Source organism: Stigmatopora argus, chromosome 15 (genome assembly GCF_051989625.1).
Source record: "Stigmatopora argus isolate UIUO_Sarg chromosome 15, RoL_Sarg_1.0, whole genome shotgun sequence".
NCBI classification, from domain to species: Eukaryota; Metazoa; Chordata; class Actinopteri; order Syngnathiformes; family Syngnathidae; genus Stigmatopora; species Stigmatopora argus.
In genome coordinates, this window is record NC_135401.1 from 491,606 (window position 1) to 507,118 (window position 15,513).

At 43.6% G+C, this 15,513-nt stretch overlaps 3 protein-coding genes across 5 annotated transcripts; 2 read left to right on the forward strand and 1 right to left on the reverse strand.

Moving 5' to 3' along the window:
* Window positions 1-192: 192 nt before the first annotated feature.
* Window positions 193-12,992, reverse strand: gmfb (glia maturation factor, beta). 2 transcript variants are annotated; one of them, XM_077620254.1, is made up of 10 exons: window positions 12,914-12,992; window positions 12,541-12,669; window positions 9,147-9,200; window positions 8,419-8,491; window positions 3,653-3,749; window positions 2,611-2,660; window positions 2,403-2,535; window positions 2,232-2,305; window positions 2,081-2,147; window positions 193-2,002 (listed from the first exon to the last, which is right to left on the reverse strand). In XM_077620254.1, coding segments are annotated over exons 5-10 (411 nt in total). In that variant the 5' UTR covers window positions 3,654-3,749; window positions 8,419-8,491; window positions 9,147-9,200; window positions 12,541-12,669; window positions 12,914-12,992; the 3' UTR covers window positions 193-1,916. The 2 variants fall into 2 exon arrangements, with proteins under 2 accessions (XP_077476380.1, XP_077476379.1); XM_077620253.1 differs by lacking the exons at window positions 8,419-8,491; window positions 9,147-9,200; window positions 12,541-12,669; window positions 12,914-12,992 and adding an exon at window positions 5,879-6,019.
* Window positions 6,548-10,763, forward strand: LOC144089428 (protein FAM163A-like). Its single transcript, XM_077620256.1, has 3 exons — window positions 6,548-6,983; window positions 8,971-9,085; window positions 9,899-10,763. Exons 2-3 carry the CDS (start codon window positions 8,993-8,995, stop codon window positions 10,196-10,198), a joined length of 393 nt encoding a protein of 130 aa, XP_077476382.1. The 5' UTR covers window positions 6,548-6,983; window positions 8,971-8,992; the 3' UTR covers window positions 10,199-10,763.
* On the forward strand, window positions 11,293-15,296 carry LOC144089423 (rab GTPase-activating protein 1-like). 2 transcript variants are annotated; one of them, XM_077620249.1, is made up of 8 exons: window positions 11,293-11,611; window positions 12,028-12,114; window positions 13,367-13,477; window positions 13,557-13,661; window positions 13,735-13,818; window positions 13,887-13,958; window positions 14,074-14,331; window positions 14,990-15,296. In XM_077620249.1, exons 1-8 carry the CDS (start codon window positions 11,501-11,503, stop codon window positions 15,155-15,157), a joined length of 996 nt encoding a protein of 331 aa, XP_077476375.1. In that variant the 5' UTR covers window positions 11,293-11,500; the 3' UTR covers window positions 15,158-15,296. The 2 variants fall into 2 exon arrangements, with proteins under 2 accessions (XP_077476375.1, XP_077476376.1); XM_077620250.1 differs by lacking the exon at window positions 11,293-11,611 and adding an exon at window positions 11,626-11,957.
* Window positions 15,297-15,513: the final 217 nt, after the last annotated feature.

Here is a 15,513-nt window from a genome sequence, read left to right on the forward strand (position 1 = left end):
CTTAAAATACATTTTAAAACACTATCTAGTTTTTTAAAAAAATATTTAGATCGTCTATTTATCAAAACTGTAAGGATTTCTTTTTTGAAAGCAGCCTTCGTAGCAAAAAGTTTGCACACCGCTACTTTAAAACATAGGGTAATTATGAATGTTATTGCACTTAACAAACCGTACAACATACGGCATACAGAATTGACTTTCACATTGCCTACAATTTTATTTGGACAATGGGAGACTAGACACCTTTTTATAATAAAGTACAGAATGGAAAATACAAATACAGTACTGTATCTCAAGTTTCACTGTCATTTTCAACTTTTTTTTTTTAAACCATTGGAAAAAAAATCAGGACAAACATTACCAGAGCACACATTATCACTATAAGAATATGGAGTGGAGCACTTCTATCAGCTTAAACTTAACTTTTACTTTTAAAAAAGACGCAATTGCAACCAGCGAGCAAAAAAAAAAAATCACAGCAGTTTAAAAAAAATAAATTGTGCCCGACTTTTGCCTATTATTATTATTATTTAAATTTTACAGTGTTCCCAAAAGCAGATGACACCATTTTTGAAAGAAAAAAAGTGCAATCCAAGAAGATAACTGGCACAAAAAAACATTCGGATAGACTCGCCACCCTGTTTAAACATTTTCCCAATGGAACATTCCAGATTGTTGTCTTTTGAGCGCCTGTCCATTCACTTTCCGTACGACATTCATCAAAAACGACAAGCCATTAAGAGTTTTTTTTTTAAAAGCACTGGGTAATCCAGCTAAATAATTCGCAGCAACACTGCTTGTAAATTGTCCAGTTCGGAATGTTTTGAGATGAACAAGAGGTAACCTAGCAACGTGGCTGTCACATTGAAGTGGCCGTCTGAAAAATTGCCTTACATATATGCATAATAATGAGGTATAAGTACGATGATTAGCACATTGGACACCGGTTAAATATTTGTCGGAGGTCCTCCGTTTGGATATTTTTGTTATTTGACAGTCTGGGCATGGTGAGATTTTGTGGTCACACGAAAAGGCAAAATTAATTCAAATTAATTCAAAATTAATCTTCAAAGCGAGTGGCATTTCACATGATCTGGCAGGATTTGTTTTAACGCAAAAAAAAATCAAGTACATTAGGGTTGTTCCAGAATTGGAGGACGTTTAATGTGGCAGCCTTCAAATATGAATCCACTAAAATATTCAATTCCCAAGTGAATTAACTTATCCCCTTATCTCCATCTAAATATATATTTTAAAAAAAATCTCTATGGAGTAACCTTTTTCTCTAATTCCATATGAATATAAATATTTGGATATGCAGGGAAAAAAACTAATTTGTTTAGACAACTGCAGAAACAGGAAACTGTTACATTAAGTGCTCATTTTGTGAAAATCAATCAACAGTGAAAAGCTAATCTTTTACAAAAATGGATATAATGTGCTGAAATTTTTGGGTGAAAATATACGAGGAATGTCTACAAAACATCCCAAACATAAGAATGTCACGTTTGTGAAAACTAAACACAGAAATGAATAAATGAGTGGCAGATTTGAAATCACTGACCCCAAATTATGTTTAAAAAAAAAAAAAACTCACGCTAACAAAAAAATGGAAAAAAAATGTTTTAATCTGAAAAGTGAATATTTTTAAAGGCAAAATGTCCTCCAATTCTGGAATGAGCCTGTACTCGGAAAACAAAAAAAATAGACCTGGAATTGAAATAAAGAAAGTAATCGTGACTATAAAAAAAATTATAATAATAATAATGTGTGACTTTGTAATCCGTGGGCACGCGAGTTTGGTCCTCTATGGGAAGCTTCAAGTTGACACAGAAACACATGGTCATGCTTTTTAAACGGGTCCGCTGCCGTTGACGGCGATGGACGTCCAAAACGGATTTGAGCGTCCATCGCCGTCAAATGGCGGGCGAAACAACGATCGGCTGCCGGCCTTCCCGCGTGGCCATAACCCCTCCAAACATTTCCGCCGCCGGCGAGGAGCCTAAAAGAAGACAGGAAGTGGTAAACGCTATTCAAACCGGGTGGAGATTTCAAAATAAGACAACGCGGCCCGCTTAACGGAAAAAGCGCAATTTCTCCCGCAGCCATTCCTCCGTCAGGTCCTCCGTGTTCCGGATTTCAAACACCTGCGATGGCAAAGGTTGGACGTTAAAAACGGGCATCCCTAACGTACGCGTCTGATGGATATCGCGATTTTGGCGCTCACAAACCTTGGTCATTTGAGTGGTGTGCACCAGCTTGTTTTTACTGCCGGCGTACATCATCTGCTGCTCCGGTCGGCAACCTGTCCCAAAAGGCGCGGACGCGGTCAGCGGCGGCGGCGGCGGCGGCGAAAGGTCGCCGTGGGATCTATTTGGCTAACCCGGGTTTTGCCTACGCACCCACGGGGCTGGAGAAGATGAAGCAGAGCGGATAGGACACGCGTCCGTCGTCGTGCTGGTATTTGTAGCTGTACACCACAAATCGGGGCTGTCTCTCCGGGAGCTCGTCCTTCAGGTCGTCCAGAGAAATGTCCTGGAAGAGCGCAAAGGTCACCAAAAAAGGTCGGCCGCAATCCGACAAAACTAATCCGAGAATCCCACGACATACCTCGTGTTCTTCCTCCAGGATCACCAGCTGTTTCTCTTTATCGATCTTCACTGGGGGTGGAAATGTTGAAAGAAAATGTTTTAAAACATCTTGCAAGTGAAGAAATAATACAAAAACTTATGATAGACCAGCAAATTAGGAAACCCGGTGTGCTACAATGGACTGAAGGCTACGGGGAAATTAAGTTTGCACAACTCAATCAACGGGGACTACTATATAAATGAATTATATCTATATTATAATAGTGAATAACCCACAAATAAAATTAAAAAATCAAGCTCCAAGGATCAACTTATACTGCCCTATGCTAATTAAGTTTGCACAATTGAGAACCAACGGGCACTATATAAATGAATTATATCTATATTATAATAGTGAATAACCCCAAATAAAAATTAAAAAAACGGCCCTATGCTAATTAAGTTTGCACAGCTCAGAACCAGCGGGCACAATATAAATGAATTATATCTATATTATAATAGTGAATAACCCCCAAATAAAAATAAAAATTAAAAAATCAAGCTCCAAGGATCAACTGATACTGCCCTATGCTACATCACTACAAAATTTCAAGACGGTAAGTCCACAAATAACAGAGGAATAGGATTTCAAAGTTAGTGTTCACAACAACAACAACAAGAGAAGCTTGATTATTATTTTTTACTGATTTATTTGTGTGTTGTTTTTTTGTGCCCTTTGTGGTGAAGCTTTAAATCTCATTCTACTTGTATAATGATACAATACACCCCCCCCCAAAAAAAATTTGGTTCAGCAAGAAGATTTTTCAAAAGCCCGTCTGAGTCCAGATTTAAAGCGCTTCCCTCAACTGGGCGTGAAGGGGCGACCCATCTTCCCAGCACGGCGCCCTCCGCAAGATGGCCGCCGGCGCAAGTGGAGGCTTACGATTTAAAGGCCGAGAGTGACCCACTTTTGTCAAACGCCGGCGGATTTTGACGGATCAGCCGCCACGTTTGCTTAAAATCCCCCCGGAAAAAAACCCGGCGCAAACAGACGCCAAAAGGAAGTGGAGCTTGAAACTCACTGACGATGGCGGCGTTGTTGGTTTCCTTGCGGAGACGGAACTTCTTCAACTTGGCCACCAGATCTTCATCCACGTCACACACTTCCAGTGTTTCGCTCTAAATAGAAACAAAAAAGACGTCAAATGTTTTGTATTCTGCTCAATTTTGATTTCTGGCCAGATATGCAAGTCAACAGGAAATGACAGTCAATAGTTATTATTATTATTCGTGAATCTTTCTGATGATTCGGATCAATAGAATCATTGGTTAACTCGTTCCGATTGGCCGACGAGGATAGAAGCTGCCAATTTAGAGTGTCATAATTAAACCATAAAGCAGGGGTCGGGGACCTTATTGACGAAGAGAGCCACAAACAATTCATATTTTCCAATGTTATTCCTTGTGAGCCATACTACGAATTTAAAAGTCAAAATACATACATGTAAACAAGTGCCTTTTCAATTTTTTGTAATTTCACCACTTTTAAAGTGGAAAAAAATGAATATTTTTTTAAAAGATTCTTATACTGTTGCTAATCAATGAGAGGATGCATTCCAGAAGAGTCTAATGCAAACAAAAGAAGATTAAAGCAGTTCTAGATGTAATATCTCAGTTCTGTCACCTGCAATTTCCATATTTTAGCTCACAGGTTAGCAAAGAGCCAGATGCACCCATCAAAAGAGCCACATGTGGCTCCCGAGCCATAGGTTCCCTACCCCTGGTGTATATATAGGATTAAATACATTGAAAAAAATCTATCAAAATAACCCTCCAGTTTAATATCGCATCTTTATCTAGAGAATTATATATTGTGTTTTTCCACTGACCAACCGCTAACTTTGGCATATAACCCCTCACAAACTAGGCCAAAAACATTATTTTATTCATTTTACAGCTTTTGTTTTTTTAAATAAATGAACTGCTAACCACTCCATTTGGAGCTCGTCAACAGCCAAACTAAAACGTGACGGTTCAATGCCGGGCAGCCCAAGCCAAAGCCTCTTTGGGCAGCGGTCGGATCCAACTGAAAAGTACGTCCGTGTCACGTCACCAGCGCGTTGCGTAAGTGGACGGCACGTAGATACGACAGCTCCTTCCAAGTCTGCCTTGTGCCATTCCACATTCCTCAACAGATGGCCGCGGGGGCTTTGAGGAAGGGGGGCGGGATTTCTAGCAGCTTTGAGAAGATCCGCCGAGATTTGCCAGACTTCAGCGCAAGTGACACAATAGGAAGCGCAAAAATGAGGAAGCGCTGTGACAACAGATGCTGCTTTCCGCTTTGGTGCTTCAGGAAGACAGTTAGAAGGCTAACTTAACTTAGCTCCAAGCTCGTTTCACATTCCTCTCTTTGATTGTGGTGACACGTTTAAAAAGCATCGTGACAACAAGAAGGAGGAGAGCTTGTGGAATAATAGATGGTGGGATGTGTTGAAACATTTGCAGGGCGTACGCAGCAAAAAGTTTCCCCACGCATACCGGAAGAAGGCTACAGTCTCCTTCAGAATAAGAGAAGCAACTTGATGATTACACAAACTGTTTTAAGTTTTGTGTCCATAGCACAAAACTACGGAATGCCAAACGTGATATGGCCGCACGAGATAACATAACACATTCAGGAGTTGAATTAACAACATTAGCATTATCATCAAAATTAAGCAGATTTTTTTGCATTTACAAATAATAAATATTGGCCGCTACAGGAACAAAGATTACACTAGCTTTTGTTGGCTGCAACACATTGAAGAAAGAACAAAGTGTGTTAAGACGCTTAATTTTAACATTTTTCATTATTTGGTACTCGAAATAGAACCAAAAAAAATATAGTTGTTGCTCCCAGAAAGCAGAGGAAATTAGCTTTTTGTGAGTAGCCGCATATAAAAAAAACTGGCAATTGTCAATTTACTCTAGTCTAAAACTCGGAATTCCCATTCGCTGTTTCTTTAATGTTCGTTCATTTGTGATTTCAAGACTCCAAGTCATGAAAATAAACGCCTGAAAACGCTTTTGAGAACAACCCTCCACATTCATTTAATTTTGATAACCCACCGGAAACACATTTCCAAAGTGCCACTTGACTTGACGCTAGCGGGTGGAACTCATGCTACGGCTAACAAGCTAACGCTAGCAAACCAACGGTCGTACGTTTCTACCGCGACCGAAAACTTTACATTAATCACCACATGTAACGAAAAACAGGAAATAAATGGTGGCGTTAATCCTTCTCATGACACAAATGACACACTCACCATTTTTGTCTAAAGAGTTGAAGGTACGGAGACGTGACAGGGAGCAGCTCACTCAGTACGGCAGGGACGCGTTCAATGTTTTGTTTTTTTAACTTCACATCAGCTTGTGACTGCTTTGGCCAATCAGGAACAAGCCATCCTCTTTCTAAACGTCATCTGTTTATACTCACTATTTTTTCTTTTTTAAATTAAACAATCGTATATTTCAAATAGACAAAACAAAGAACTGCTCCGTGGCATCAATTTGGGGATTAATTATAATTGAATATATCAGATAATATTGCCCTTATTGATTATAGTCATTTATCAGAAAAGTTTAAACAGACACAATTTGTGCAGGTTTTTTTCGTGACTGTAGTATATTGCTTTGTAGATTATAACTGAGGATGCAAACATATTCATTCGTTGGTTTGGTGTTATCTTTATTCATTTGTACTCTCATGACTACAATACTTCAATCGTAGATTAAGGATGAAAATATCAAAACTCTCTTTACAAAAAGAGTGCTTAACATGTCCGCCTCACAGTTCTGACGCCGAGGGCTCAATCCCCGGTGGGTTTGACCTTCCTATGTGGAGTTCGCATGTTCTCGCCAGCCTGTGTGGGTTTTCTCCGGGTACTCCGCTTTCCTCCCACATCCCCAAAACACACACGCTAGGCTAGCTGACATGAAGCTACTTTTGCAGCTATCCGGATTTGGCCCACAAGCCGCCAGTTCGGGAAGCTGTCGACTCGCGCCGCCTCTATTCCAGCATCGCGCTTTACGCCCCGCCCCCCCGGGAACACCGGGATCCAGCTGTGCGAGCGTCCACCGCCACCACCACCGCCGCCGGGGAGCGGAGCGTGGGGCCGCAGCCATGCCGAGGGGGCGCGACTTTGAGCCGGCCTGCCGCTGCCGCTGTCACCGCCGCCGCCGCCGGCAAAGGAGGAGGAGGAGTCCCCCAGTTTTCCCCCGCATCCTCGCCACCTCTCGGCACTGAAGCGGCGGGGGAAGACGACGGTGGATGCGGCGTGGGCTGATCGCCGCGTAAAAGCTCCGGTTCGTGCGGAGCCATCTTGGCGGAAGAAACCAAACGGGTTGCGGAGATTGATTTTGTGTGAAAAGGTAAGGTCGTACGTCTTGTCTTGTCTTATCTTACCTTACCTTTACCTTAGCGCAAATGCTTGAGCCGCAGCAAAACACGGCCGGACCATCCAGTATTTGCGCAAAACTTTGTCTGAAAAGCAGACCTTTTACATGGGCATTGCTCATTTTGACTTCATTTTGGTTCATCGACTTTTATCCAGGCATTTTTCCCTTTAATCAAATCATTTGTCATTTTTTATCATTCAATACAAAGTATCAAAATGGACAAATTGACACTCACCTTTAGCATTTCAATCGATTTATTTGATGAATTGCAAAAAGATTCGATGGAAAATGTACATGCGCTAGCCCAACCATGGCTGGCAATAGGCTCCAGCACCCCTGCGACCTTCTGCAGATCAGAAAATGACATTGAATATATTCGGTATATAGTCTATAGTGTAAAAGTGCGATTTGAGACTTTAGGGAAATTAAAAATTTGGTTTATGGATGCTTAAGGAAGCTATTGTAGCGTGAAAAAAGCAAGACAAGACTTTCAAAGCGGAATGTCAGCGATTTAAAAGCAATGTTGTCGCCGCCCACTCGCGCGGCATGTTGCCTTCATTTTTCCACTACTTTCTGTTCTGTCCAAATTGGCCCCCTGATGGAAAAATACTGTCGGTGGGAACGTGGCGTGAATAATTGAGGCCCCCGAGCCTTTAAAATTGCAAAGCAGCGCCCAGCCGTGCTTTGCTACTCGTCGTCTCCCGTCATTTGAGAATGGACTCCTATAGTATATAGTGTTTAAATGACCCAGAGAAAACCCACGCCAGCCCGGGGAGAACATGCAAACTCCACACAATTAGGACCCTCCCGGGATCTAACCCTTAACCCCAAAACTGTGGGGCCGACGCGCTATCCACTCGACCACCGCCTTAAAAAAACGACCTACTTTTCCTTATTTGAGTCTTTTATATGACATAGGAATGATCCTGAACTCATATTTTGAAAACTGTTGGTGAAAAATATTCACCGCCAGTCCTCTTTAACAATATTTTTGGTACGTCTTTAACGGCAAAATGTGCCTTTTCCGCCACCGGGTTGGTTGCCTGGCAACCAGCCAATAGCGGCGAACCAAAGTCGTGAAACTAATGACACCTCTGCGCTATAAATAGCCGAGCGTGAAGCCTCTTCACCTCTGCAATTATCACACTGTGACATCATTGCCACTCAACTGGTTAGAGAAGCGATCCGCTCGGTGGATAAGTGGTTCGCGTGTGCCTCGCAGTTCCGGGGTCATGGGTTCGATCCCGGGTCGGTCCCGACACTGAATTAAGATTAAAATTTGAACCTACCGACGTAATTTAGTCATTTTTTTAAGTTAATGCCATTCCTATTGGCAGCATTTTGTACTCAGCTAACCTCGTTTTGGAAAACGGTACACATTTGAGCAGGGGTGTGTGGACTTTTTTACCTTGGCTGCACATGCTGGCGTTGCACGTCAGCGTTGGCCAAACGTCGTGGGCTTCGGCATGCCGGCTCTCGTCCTGAAGCGCGGGAAAGAGAAGAAGAAAAAGTCTCGCTGGTGCTTTTAAACACATTAGCCTGCCCTGTTTATAATTTATTACACGGATATAGTCGTGCGGGAGCTTGAGCTCGGGCACACACACACATACGTGCATACAAGTAGTGTTTATTCTTTGCTCAATTTCGTGTTCATAGCGCGGAAAGAATATTTGCAGTTGAAACAAAGTCATGTAAACAAACAAACATGCAGTATGTCACCCATGGCAGAATATGTTAATGAGCCACATTGTCGTTTTTGTTGGGCTGTGTTAATCTTTTTTTGACCTTTTGGGGGGGGGGGGGGGGGGGGGGCGTCAATAGACACCCAATCCATTTTGAATGGCGGGGGCCGAAAGTGATCGAACAAATGAGGGAATGTTGAAGTAAAAGTGCTTTTATCTGGAAAGTTGTTGGTGGCACTTTTTGACGTGTGTTTTGTTCCAATTTTTGTGTGGCGCAGCGTTTGATGGAGAACCGGACGAATGTCCGCCGGAACCATCGTGATTGCGGGAGGAATTCTTGCCGGGGTCATTCTGCTCTGCATTGTTGCGCTGCTCTGTTACTGCCGACTGCAGGTGAAAGCGCACTCGCCAAAAATCAATCATGTTATGTATATATTTGGAAATGTGTTTTTACCTCATCGCCACTGACGGCCATAGACGGGCAATCCATTTGTTCTGGAAAATTCACCTAAGAAAGTGGGAAGAAGTACATTTTTTACAGTTAGTTTGTACAAGTCAACCACTCATTTGAAGAGAATTACTGTGTAACTACCAGATGATCTAAGAAACTGAATACAAAGTTGTACTTTTTCCCCAGTTATGACTATAGGATGACTGCTGTTCAAATAATGACTTCTTTCCACTCCAAAAATCAAAGTCCATATATTGTATTTACTTGCATATGTCACAATGAAATTTCCCGAATACGGGATGAATAAAGTTATCCAATCCAATCCAATATAAGCCGCTTTTGATGGACAAAAAAATGACTGAATGGAGGGTACAGCTTATTTGCGCATAAAAAGTCAACATGCACAAAACTGCAAGGTGACAAAGACGAAACGTCGTAACGCAAGACATAGCGGCCGATACGGTCATTTAAAAGATTTTCCCTTCAAAGTCACACATTTGTACTCTCTATTAAAACCATGAATATGGACTTGTAAATTGGGAATCAGGGGGCGGCTTATACGTGAGAAATTGTAAAATTCAACCATTTTAAGGGTGCGGATTGTATGCAAGGGTGGCTTACATGTCAGTAAATACGGTACATTTGAAAATGACATAACGCACGAGTATTTTCAATTGGACGTCTATTTCCGTCAATGGCCGCTAAAGCCTTTTTAAAGCCAAAGCATTGATTTTGCCACTCCTTTCTGCGCGCAGTATTACTGCTGCAAGAGGAAAGAGCGGGCCCCGGCGCAAGCCCCGCCCCCGGAGCCGCTTCCCGACCCGCTGTCCCACTTCCCGTGCGACACGTGCGACGCGCTGGCCAACGACGGCGCCGCCCCCCTGGCCGTCGGCCCCCCGCTCGGCGCCCGCTCGCCGTACGGCCGTCGCGCCGCCCCGCAGACGCTCAACGGGGGCGAGCGCCTGGGCTTCCACACCTACTACGAGAGTCCTCCGGGACCCGTGGGCCACGTGTTGGCGGGGTCCCCGCCGAGGCCCTACAGCACCGAGGTGTGACCCTTTGACTCCGGGTTGACGACAGACGAGCGCCACCACCAATGGCTAACGGCTAACGCAGTAACACCTCGCTCCTCCACACGAAACTGAACATGAGGGCTAAGCGTTTTTTGTTTTGTTTTTTTAACTAAAAGCAAAATGACTATGGTGTGTTTTATTCCCACGCCCTACATGCCGTGCACGTTTGTGTTTTGGACATCTTCCTGTTTACAGACACTAAGTCCTATATTTTGATATGCTCAAGAGTGTTGTTATGCCACAAAGTACTCTTTTTAATATTGTTAAACACGATGCATGTAGTGGATGTACAATCTCAAAGTGACATTTAGCCCAGGCTGTACTTTCTCTTTCACATGTAAGAAAAAAGAAAAAAGCACCGTTGCTGATAGAAATCTGACTTCCTGTTGTCATTTAAGTTTTGGTCAAAATGGCTAGTTTCGTTGGATTGTGATATTCTTTCTTTCTCATCGGAAGGAAAATCAGGAAGTGATGGCTGTTGTGGAAAGACAGGGAGAAATTTAGGCCATGTATGGAAAGGAAAATAAAACATGGGATGACCAAAGCACCTTTCGTATTGACGTCAAATTCAGAATGAGATTTTTTAAATGTATGGCCTTTCAAATCATTGAATTATTTCCTCAAAATGGACCCTTTGATAAATTCATTTTATCTAAAATCATATACTTAGCATTTTAGTCGCCATCGCCAAATACACCCGGGCAACAATAAGATTTACTCGGATGTTAAATTGGCCCACAAAATATTGTCCGGGGGCCACCGTTGGCCCCTTTGCCGTAAATTTCAGACCCCTGCCTGACATGATTGAAATATATTTTTTTAAATCATGCACACAGGTTAAATCCTTTTTTAAATTATTATTATTATTATTTGGGCGGCAAGAGGTTCGCTCACATATGCAAAATGACCAAAAACGAAAAAAGTGACACAGCATAAAAGAAATATCGCCTATGGACAAAATCATGACGCCTGGATTAAAACACGCAAAATGGGCGTGTCCCCAAATAAGCTTGGGGTAATTTCCTGCTCGACCGCTCGCCCGGCGGAGGCGTCCCGTCCCGCAGGTTATGTCGGATTCTCCGCCACAAGAAAACGGGGGATCAACCAAACAAAAGTGGCAAGTGGAATGGGTGTGTCCCCGATCCCTTTCACGCGCGTCCTACATAAAACCAGGCAAATCTCCGTCGGAACGCTACGTGCCGCGTCGTTTGTGGACCGCCGCTTTTGGATTGGCTAGGATTTTGCTGTGTCTTTTGATCGGGGTGCTGGGGGGCAAAGGTCAAAATGATGCAAGAGCTCTCCGTCACCTTATCCTGCGACGCTCGGCTGGTGGAGCAAATGAGCGAAGAGGAGATTCTGGCCTGTCTGGTGGCCGAAAACGGACCTCGCTTCCCGGTAACCTAGCCTACCACCAGATTGGACGCCAGTGCGTGTCCAAATTTGGGCTTAGCCATTCCGAAAAGCTGTATTCGGTGGGGTAGGAGGCCGGAATGCAAAAGTAGGGATGCTCGCTTAGTTGTTTTTGCGCGACAGATGTTATTTCTCATGGGGTGAATTTGAGTTTTTACCAGGGAGTGTGAAGGCAAAACTAAGACCAGAATTCCGTCATGAAACTGCGAGATTGGAGTGGTAATATTAGAAGAATTAAATCAGAAGTTGCAATCCCGCGAGAAAAATGTCGTAGACTGTAACAACAAAACCAAAGTCAAAATATTGACATGCTCATATCTTCTGTAATCAGGTATGGCTTTAAAAAGTCATGATTACTTTCATTTTGTAACTTTACGTGCAACTACGACTGGCTCCCTCAGGAGGTCCCGACCAAGAAAGCCAAACTGAGAGAAAGCCGACTTCAATTGATGGACGACGAGGCGGAAAACCCACTCGACAAATGCCAGGTGAGAAAAGAGCAAACCTTCCTTGCAAAGCCGGAAAAATTCATGTCCATTCTCACTCCATTTTTTTAGAATTTTAGTTTTCCCCATCAAGCCTTGAAAATTAAAATGAAATTTCACTCGTCCTACAAAGGGTTAAAATACAGAATTGACTTGAAAAGCACTTAAAACTCTTCAACAGAACTCCAGTTAACTTGAAAAGTTGTGTTTACATGTAAACTTTTTTGTTACCCATCATGCTTTGAAAACTGCGTAGACAAGTTATTATGTCAACTACTTATTCATGTATTCTTTATTACATTTTTTAGTTATTATGAATATTTATTGATTATGTATTTGTCTGTTTGTTGTTGTTGTTGTTATTGCGCACTTCTTGGTGGGGCTTTTAATGACAACAAAACAAAAACATTGAATTTAAATGACACTTACCTTTCACTTAATGTTGAATGTAAACTACTTTGTGGGTCCCCAAGCAAAGTCCAGTTGTGGCTCCAAAACGACAAAGCAGGTTTTTCTCAAAGACGGGCACTTTCCTGAAGTTTTCTTATGCCGCAAAACCTTTATAAAGCAGACATAAACGAAGCTTAGAAACTGTAAACACACACGTGACGTGCTACATAACAAACGAAGCTAAGCTAACCTAAGCTAACCTCATGGCCACTCGGGAAGTGAGCGAACATAAACTTACACGCATTCCTCGTCATCCAACACAATGACAACAATTCATTTTCACATTGACGCATCATAATGAGATCATTTTCACACTTTTACGACACATTACAACATCATACGATGAAGTTACCTTGCGCTGTTAGCCAAAAGTTGGTAAAGGAAAGTGAGTAGCTCTTGTTCCCACTTGTAAACAACTCTCGCGAGAAATAAACAAACCACTAACTTATTTTAATTTTGCAAACGAAATATTTCACAGGGCGAATTTGCACTCACAGTCAACGAATACTATTCGTCTTTAAACAAAATAAAAACGTTACTTTAATGCAAGACCCGTTTTAATGACAGAATAGTTTACTTGGGACAATGGTGTCAAACGTGCGGCCCGCGAGGCGGAAGTGGCCCCCATATGGGTCCGAATTGGCCCGCGGGGTTCTTTTTGCCTGACGGGCACTTTGTAGCTCATTCAAACAGATTTAAATATTTTGTTTTGTTTTGTTTTGACAAAACCAAACGTTTGTGAGTCAACGGCACTTTGCTCCATTTTCTATTTGTTCTTTCCCCTCTTTGTTTTGTTGTGACGCAGATGGAGAACCGTCGTCTTCAGCAGACCAGCCTTCGTCTGGAGCAGGAGAACGACAGTTTGGCCCACAGGCTCATCACCAGCAAAGTGGCCCTGAGGAACGCCCTGGATAAAGTAGGTCTTCCTTCACTCCGGCGCTCTTCTCCATACATTTGCGCTTCCCGCTGGAAACGTTTGAACGTTTGCTCGCTAGGCGGAGGACAGCGTAGAGGTGCTGACCGGCGATCTGTTCATGACCCGACGTGAACTGCATGCCACCGAGGAGGAGAAGCGAGGGAAGGAGGAGGAGGCCGCCATGGTAGCTCTTTGTAAACCTGTTTTTTGGGGGGAGTTTTTTTTTTTAAAGCGACTAACTGGGCGGCACTTTCAAGTTGAAGGAAGTGTTGCGGCGGGAGTTGCAAGGCGCCGAGCAGGAAGTCAAGCGCTCGTCGGTCATCATCGCCGACTACAAACAGGTACCCTTGCGCGTCCATGGGGACGGACGGGTCACGTGACCTGACCTGAATCTTCTCCGTCCGTTCAGATCTGTAGCCAGCTGACCGCCCGTCTGGAGAAGCAACAGGACAGCCACTCGCAGGAGGTCCGCTCGCTCGAGGTCACTACATTTCATGGCAAAATATTTCTCTGTGCTTTCTGTTAACTAAATATACCCACAATGCACTTGCCCAAAAAGGCGAGTTTGGTCATTTTTGGAACTTTTGCTTTCGCAGAGCGCTTTAAAAGCCTGCCCGCGTTGTTCCGGCGCCGCGGCGGCGGAATGCGGAGAAGAGCGAGGAAGCTGTGAAGAGGAGGAGTCGGAGGCGGGCGTCCCGGAGTGGGAGCAACTGCGCCCCGACGGCACCCCCACGGCAGCGGAAGTGAGGCGGCGGGACCGGGAGGAGGCCTCCCTCAAGGCGCAGATGAGGCAGCTGGAGAAGGAGCTGGCTCAGACCAAGTTGCAGGTGGTGGAGGCCAACTGCAAGATCCAGGTGAAGCCGCTTGATAGGTTTATTCATAGCTATACTTTAATATAATATAAAACAATACAAGGAAGGCATCGGGCACATCTCCGGCGTTAACTTGCAAGTGACAATCAGTCCTGGCTCGTCCTCGCCACCGTGACATTCGAAAGGACCGAATTCCTCTCCTGCCAATTTGAGACATGGAATCAAAACAATTACAAGGTTATCTATTCAATTCAATGGCATATGCGAATAACACAATTAAGGTCAAAAAACAACTGCAACAACAATTGCATATCAGGTGTATTCCCGGAGGAGGTTGATTCTTTTATCGCCATCTGCTCCGGAATCCAAGTCAAAGCAATTTAAGAGTCCTTCACAGATCTTCATTGCGAACTCAGATCAACAGTCCTCGGCCCGGAACTTGGTGATCTGTCAGGTCAATATGCCTAAAAACAATTAAATGTCCTCGGAGCCAGCTGGGGGGGGGAATGTCCTTGGTAACGTTATACTGAGCGATTAATGTTTCACATATACATATAATGATTAATATTCCACACATACATATAATGATTAATGCGCACATATATAATAATATCCCAGAATAACCCCAACACCGGTAAAATGGTACCTTTGGGCCTATAACGGGGTTTTGAAAGAGGGCCTGGCGTTTTGCGGACAACAGGAACTGGAGCACGAGAGGGGAATCCTGGCCAACGACCTGCAGGACGCCAAGAACAACTGGATCAGCAAAGCCTTCACCTCGCTGCGTACGTCCACCGACGGAGGAGGAGGAGGCCCCAACGGATGGAAACTGTCGTGGCCACACAAAGATGGCCGAGAAAAGGTGTGACGGTAGAGGAGTATGGACGCTAGAGGGCGTCGCCGAGCAAGTCCACCATCGGATGACGTCAGCTTTGTCATTTTCATTGGGTCCGTAATTTGACTTTCATGTGTGAATGTGTGTGTCTAAAAAGAAGTTATGAAAAGTGGGTGCCAATTTTTTTTACAAGAGGTATATTTGTGGCTTTTTGTTTAAAAAAAAAAATCAATATATTTCAAAAGAAAGGGGTTTATTTTTCATACCTGTCAACCTCTGCCGATAACTGCCCTTATAAATGATTATGATTCCCCTTACAAACCCCCCAAAAACCTTACAAACACCGTACGAGTCGTACGGTGTTTGTAAGGTTTGTTGGGGGGGGGTTG